At 44.5% G+C, this 7,437-nt stretch overlaps 1 protein-coding gene across 1 annotated transcript in view; it reads right to left on the bottom strand.

Annotated features, from left to right (window-relative positions):
- Window positions 1-7,437, bottom strand: part of Polr3a (RNA polymerase III subunit A) — a gene marked incomplete in the record, with an annotated part of 58,327 nt that overhangs the window by 22,861 nt on the left and 28,029 nt on the right. The window contains 5 exon segments of the mRNA XM_008849830.3: window positions 35-207; window positions 3,395-3,559; window positions 5,429-5,567; window positions 5,719-5,846; window positions 6,872-6,941. Coding sequence (XP_008848052.1) covers window positions 35-207; window positions 3,395-3,559; window positions 5,429-5,567; window positions 5,719-5,846; window positions 6,872-6,941 — 675 coding nt within the window.

The following is a 7,437-nucleotide window of genomic DNA, read 5'->3' on the forward strand; positions in this document are numbered from 1 at the left end:
ACACACACACACACACGCGCTAACCCTGCCTCACCTCCAGTGTCTCTTCAGCAGTGCAGCCTGGTTGCTGCTGCAGCTTGCCTGTGTTCAGGGCTTCGATGTATTCATCACATTTCTTGTAGCCAGCATTCAACAGCTCGTGCTTGGCCTTCAGCAGGCCCTGGCCAGGTGTGACATCACCGATTCCAATGGAGAACCCCCGGTTAGCTGTGGAAGAATTGGCAGGCAGAGCAAGAAGAAAGTGATGTTCTGGCAGAGCTGTTAAGTAGAATTCACACTACTCTATGTAGTGTGCACTACACAGCAGCCCCCTTAACTGTGGACAGGTGCCTGACTATGCAGCGCTCACCAAACCCCATAGGAACTGTCTTCCTACACACCTAGGAGAAAGTTTGATTATAACAGACACAGTAAGAGATAAACAATAAACTGGGACAATTACAGCAAGATGCTGTAAAAGCTTGTAACTGGTCTCTCTTTCAAATACCACATGTACTAACTCACCCTTTGCAAGACCCCAGGTACCTGTAGTGAAACTAGAAAGTGAGACCCCAGAAGAGGGTCACTGCAGGGAACCATGTGGACTCCTTCCTTCCTCTGTCCCTCCTTTTAGCTGTTCTGAGGACTAAACCAGGGCCCTGCACATGCAAAGCAAATGCTGTATTACTGAGCCACACCCTCAACCATGCAGTCTAACTACAAAAAGTTTAGATCTTCCCAGTACTTTTTATAATTCAACTAAATAAAAGCCTCTCGTTTCAGTCTCTGGGGATTTAGGCAAAATGGCTAAGATTCACCAACTCTTCCTCTGAGACCCAGGGCCCCATGGGAACACAATAATGTTCCTAATTATTAACTAAAGCAAAGCAATGAGGAACAGGGAAGCGTGGCCTGAGATGTGAGCTGTGGAAAGTGAGCCTCTGACCACTGGTCTAGGATAACACAGACGAAGCCACCTGCCTCCTGTTCTCGAAATCACTCTAAAGGAGAGAGAAGAAGGGAAGGTAGGGCTGGGGGTGTAGCTCAGTGAAGAGCGTATCACATCTACAATGTGAGACCTGAGTTCAGTCCCCAGCAGAAGAAAAAAATTATATAGAGTTAAGTATAAATGCATCTCTGGTGGACTAGACCTAAGCTTTGTACACAAAGAAAATGGGTGGTTGGGTGGTTAGTCCTGGTTGGATGTGAAAGGAGATGTCCAACAGTATCTTCAGGTGGAGAACTCACAAACCTAGACAGGCTCAGAAATGAGACCTTTAGTTATGTGGGAGAAGAGATGCTGGGAACAAGGAGAGCTGGTGGAGAGTTGCACGCCAAATAGGACGACAAGGCACTGAAGAAACGCCTGTGCACTCCATGATGGGAAGCCCTGAGCTTGCTCTCTGCATCCCAGCAGCCAAGCTGCTCTATCCCTTGGGTGGGAGACTGGGACAAGAAGAGATGTCTCTGAAGAATGAAGCCTCCCCAGAGAAAAGTATCACTATTGGGGACAGATGGTAGTCCTTTCTCAAGAAAGCTGGCTCCCAGCTCAACCAAGGAACTGGAGGCTATTAAGTCATCGGCTCCATTCCCAATCAGTACTTAGTATCTCATGCTCAAGAATGAATGGACAGCCAGGGAACACCAGGTATTTCAGGACAGTTTTAACATCAAAAACACAAGACAAAAAATATAGAGGGGGAAAAGAAATGAAACAGAAATGGAAAATTCAGGGAGCAAATGGAGTAAAACTCATTAATATTTCCTCAGAGACAAACCCAGAGATCAAGATGAAGTAGATGGGAAAATCCCAAAGTAGACAAAGAGAAAAAAGCTCCACCAATTTACAAATAATAACAATGGGAAATCTGATTAGAAATTCAATACACACCAAAGAAAACATTTTTGAAAAATCAATGGAATTGCCAGGCATGGTGGCGCACACCTTTAATCCCAGCACCTGGGAGGCAGAGGCAGGAGATCTCTGTGAGTTCGAGGCCAGCCTGGTCTACATAGTGAGTTCCAAGACAGCTGGGACTACAGGGAGACCCTGTCTCAGAAAGACCAAAAAAAACAAAAAAACAAACAAACAAATCAACAGAATGGGGCTTGAGAGATGGCTCAGTGGTTAAGAGCACTGGCTGTTCTTGCTGAAGACCTGGAGGTTAACAACCATCTGTTAATTCCAGTTCTAGGGGATCCAACACCCTCTTCTGACCTCCACAGCACTGCACAACATGGGTGCACTTACACACATGCAGGCAATACAGTCATACACATAAATAATAAAATTAAAAAAAAATCAACAGAATAAAAGGTGAAAGAAATCTAAAATAAAGGTCAGAGAAAACAGAAGAATGGGAAGAATTAATCCAGTAACTCAATACAATCAATGGAAGTTCCAAACAGAAAGACATGACAAGGAGAGAAAATTATCAAAGGAATAACATGCAAAAATTTCCAGAATGGAAGGACACACTGCTGCAGGTTTGTAAGAGCTTACAGAGTGACTAACACAAAAAATTAATGACCCCACGGAGCATTCCACTGTGAACTTTCAGAAAAAGAACCAACACAAGACTCCAAGTCTCCAGATGGAAAAAAATAGTTCAAGTACACAATGTGGGAGTAAAAATTACTGTACACTTCCAGTAGCAACTCCGAAAGCTGCAACAGAATACAACGATGCCTTCAAAATTCTGAGGAAAACTAATTTTCAATCTAGACTGTTTCATCCAGGCAGAGTCAAGTATGAATAGAATCAAGATTTTATGATTAGCAAGATCAGTCAGTGGGTAAAGGCACTTGCGCCAAGCCTGACTACCTAAGTCTGATCCCAGGCCCCACAGAGTAGAACTGACTCCTACACGTTGTCCTCTACCCACCATATGTGCTATGGCATGCAAGTACAACACTCACATCATTCACATGTATACACTCCCACACACACAGAAAAACAAAAATAAAAGAGACAGGGATTGACAGATAATGTAGTAAGAGCAAAACAAAATAAGATTTGGGGGAGACATGCAAAAATCACCAGATACACACCATGCTCAAAGTATGAGCAAGCAAAGGGAAGAGAACAGTGTGAGCACAGTAGGGCGGCACTGAACCATCTGCAGGTTCCACCAAGTACCTTGGAAGCAGCCCACGAAGGACTTTTACACAATGCACCCCTATTGTGTAGGCAATATGAAGCTACCACAGATTTTAAGAAAAACTAAAAATCAAATTCAAATGTGCCCACTCATCAGTACTGAGTTAACTTCATTGATAAAAACATAAATGGCTTAGCAGGCCTGTTCCTGTGTGCTGGGGGGAAGGTGGGGAACAACAGTAAAAGAACAAAGTACCACAGAGCACTAGAATGTCACCTGACGCAGCAGCAACACAAGGCTGCTGAGATACTCACACAGGTAGACAGGAGCCAGCCTGGCAAGCCGAGACATGGCGTCGGCAGCCTCATTCTGCCCCCAGTCTCGTAGCAGAATGTAGAAGATATTGTTCTTGGATCCCGACCCCAGGGTTCCTTTGTCCATGCTGCCACTCATCAGCTCACTGTTCTGGATTGTGACGTCTGCAAGGATGATTGAATGCAGCTGAATGAGCGAGTATCTAGTACTTGCTTCATTCCAAAATGAAGTTAAGAAAAATGTTTACTGAAATTAAAGCAGAGCCAAAAGAAATTCTCCTTAAAGATTTTGTTGAGAAAAGAGAAAACCAAGGAACTGTTGAAAAGTACAGATGTGCCAGGTCATTAGCTTATATCTAACCCTGAAATGTGCTCGGAAGCCTCGCTCTCTTCAACTGTGAACTGTGGAGGGCAGTACCAAGTGCCTGTCATCTTTATGTCACAGGTATGACATTTGAGCATCAGTTCAAATCATATGTGTTCAAGTTCATATCAGTTCAAGTTCATGTATGGCAAAGTGCTTTGCAAACTGTAGAGCAATTTGCTACTCATCTAAAATACTGAAAACTAACAGAGGCACCATCAACAGCCTATAAAGCAACAAAAAGAAATTCTAGAAAGAATGAAACACAGTATTAAATAAGTTTGGACTGGAGATGTAGCTTAGTGGTAGAGTGGGCACTTTGCATGGGTGGGAAGTGAACCCAGGGTCTCATGTACACTAAGCTACACCCTGAGCTACACCCCTAGGGTGCCCTCTTTCCCTCCCTGCTTACTTCTCCTATTTTTTTCTTTTGTCCTTTTAAAATATTTTATTTATTTTGCCGGGTGTGGTGGCACAGGCCTTTCATCCCAGCAGGTGGATCTCTGTGAGTTCGAGGCCAGCCTGGTCTCCATAGCGAATCCAGGCCAGCTAGGGCTACAGGGGGACCCTGTCTCAAAAAGACCAAAAAAAAATTTTTTTTTTATTTTGTTTCACTTTTTTCCTCTTCTCTTTTCCCAGGAATAAATGTGAGGAAAATCAGTGCCCTTTCAAATGCCAGAACACAGCAGGAATTCTGAGCTTCAGAGAACCTAAGTTAGTTCCTTAGTTGAGCACTGCGAAAATTCGCAGCTAGTTCCAACGCTCTGCTAGCAAAGTTCATTCTGAATCTGTGCTACTTAGGTAACCTGTTGGAGGTTGCTTGCTGGTGATCCAGGGAGCGCTAAGGAGCCTACGCTAGAAAGCAATCACTGGAGGGAGGCTGTGGGCCACACTTAGGTTACTACTTTAAACAGATTCAGATGCCTTTATATCCTTGTCTAGTAGATAACACTGTCTTCATGCCAGCAAGATATTTTCTAAGTAAAATCAGACAAGACTTAGTCTTGAGCTGGGCATAATGGCACACACCTTTAATCCCAGTACTTGGGAGGCAGAGACAGGTGGATCTCTGTAGGATAGAGGCCAGCCTGGTCTACATAGTGAGTTCTAGGCAAGCTAGGGCTGCAGGGTGACCCTGTTTCAAAAAGACAAAAAAAAAAAAAAACACATATAATAATAATGATGATGATAAATTATGTTCCTTAAACAACGTTTGTTGATAGTCCCCCACAAAAGGCAAATATAGTTGGGCGTGATTATGCATGCCTTTAGTCCCAGCACTTGGGAGGTAGAGGCAGGCAGCTCTTTGTGGGTTCGAGGCCAGCCTGGTCTACATACTGAGTTCAAGGTCAGCTGGGGCTACCTGGGAGACCCTGTCTCAAAAAGAAAAAAAAAAGCAAAATATGACATGCTGCATTAGTTGACAAAAACCAGTCATTTAGGTAAGAACATTCTAACCCCTGGCTCTCATGTTCACATCATCTCTACTGTCCAGAGGAACTGGGGATGAGAGCCAAGATGTGAAGCAGCTCCACTTTCCTGAAGAACATACTTCCTGTTGGACTCTGTCCAGGAACACTGGAGCTGCCGGCTAAGTGAAGGTACCCGGTGAAGCCCATTCTCTGCCACCTGCCTGCTCCTCCCCACCCCACCTCATGTTGCTGACTCACAGGAATCATTGACGCAGAGGTCTTCCCCCTTGCCGCAGTACTGCTTGCCCTTAGTTCGGAGGTTGGCCCTCACGGGGTTGTCATCACTAGGTCTGAGAATGACACTGAAGATCTGCTTTCCTGTCCACAGGGTGACAGGCTGGAAAAAAGGCAGCACATAAGGGGCTGGGCCTGGTTTCACATCTTTCTACTTAGGAAAGGCAAAAGGGTCCTGTAACTGCTTACAAGCCCAGCACCAGCCTGGTGACTTTCCCTCCACCAGCCCACCCACAGGGATCCCAGGCACACACCTTTAGTATGGTTGGGGGTGGGAGGCGCACTTTAATTTTCTCATCCTTGCCAACCAGTATTGAAGCAATGATTTGGCAAGCCTTGGCTCGATCAAAGAAAGTGTCCTTGAGGGTGAGGAGATAGGCACCTAGAAATGTTAAAAGCCAGCACAAAACAAAGAAAAGGAATAACAGTGGGGAAACCCACACACGTTACGGTTCAAATAAAGTTGGGATTATTACAGAAGGAATGAAACAGAGCTGCTGAATGGTACTCCCTCAACTCTACTCTAAGCTCCTAAGTAAAGCATCTTTGTTCCATTCATTGCTTTTAGTGCTGGGGCAAATTCTAGATCATGCAGCAGGCCTAGAAAATTCCAGAGGATTGATAGTTAAGGCCAGCCTTGGCTACATGGTGAGCTCAAGGTCAACCCGCATGAAACTCTATCTTAAATGCTCTTTGCCCCCACAAAAAAGAAAAGAAATAGAAAAAATAAAATGTCAAGTCCATGGAGATCAATGAGCCAAATGAATAGCCAGACAGCAAAAAATGCTTCAGACGGGATGGAGAGATGGCTCAGTGGTTAAGAGCATTGGCTGCTCTTGGAGAGGACTGGCTGCATTCACTTCTCAGCACCAACACGGCGGCTAACAACCGATTTTAATTCCAGTTTCATGGGATCTGATACCCTCTTCTGGCCCACTCAGGCATCAGGCACATCTAGGCACTCACACTTATACACTTATAAAATTAAATAAATCTTTTTTCTTTTTGGTCTTTTTTGAGACAGGGTCTCCCTGTAGCCCCAGCTATCCTGGAACTCACTATGTAGACCAGGCTGGCCTTGAACTCACAGAGATCACCTGCCTCTGCCTTCTGAGTGCTGGGATTAAAAGCGGGCCATCACGCCTGGCAAAATTAATCTTTAAGAAAAAAAAAAAAAAAAAAACCCTTCGAATAGACTCAAGGGTAAACTTAGCAAACAACGACAAATGTAAAGACAGGGCAGGGCATGGCCATGCACACCTGTAAAGCCCTGCACTGGGGAGGTAGGGGCAGGGGAGACACTGCCTCAAACCAAAATCATAACACCCCTAAATACAGGTAATTACAGTATTCAGGCTGGCACATGACTGAGAATTGTCTCTTTTAAATTGAATTTAATAAACATACCTGTTAGGAAATCCTGAATAGCAGCAATGAGTGGCTCCCCATTCCTTGGGGTTACAAGATTTGCTTTAGTCTGAAAAGAAGCCCAAGTTAGACATCTTGGCTACACAATGGAGTCCTGTGATCTCTATCACAAAGCTGCTGAGTTGTGAACAGATAAACATCAGAAAGATAAAGCTGAGAGATGGCAGCCAAAGGTCCCTACCCTAGCTCCCACAAACTCTTAGCTCCCCTGGATATCAGGGGAAGACAAAACTCCCTATTTATTTATGCTTTTAAGACAGGGTTTCACTCTGTAGCCCAGGTCTGAACTCACTACATAGTCTAGGCTGGCCTGGAACTCAATGATCTTCCTGTCTCAGGTTCCTGAGCACTGGGATTACAGGTGTGCACCACCACATCTAGCTAAGAAAATTCCCTCTGTGAGCTTTAAGGGTGCTGTGTTCTCTCTCTGAAACCAGCCAATTCCATGTTCTCCATAATGATTCTTAGAACTGTACATTTTCTCTTATTTGAGATGTTCTAACAGGAATCAATTAGGCAACAGAGGAAAGAAAGAAGGTTCCATG

Source organism: Nannospalax galili, unplaced genomic scaffold (assembly GCF_000622305.1).
Source record: "Nannospalax galili isolate Female #2095 unplaced genomic scaffold, S.galili_v1.0 scaffold83, whole genome shotgun sequence".
In the NCBI taxonomy this organism is placed as follows: Eukaryota; Metazoa; Chordata; class Mammalia; order Rodentia; family Spalacidae; genus Nannospalax; species Nannospalax galili.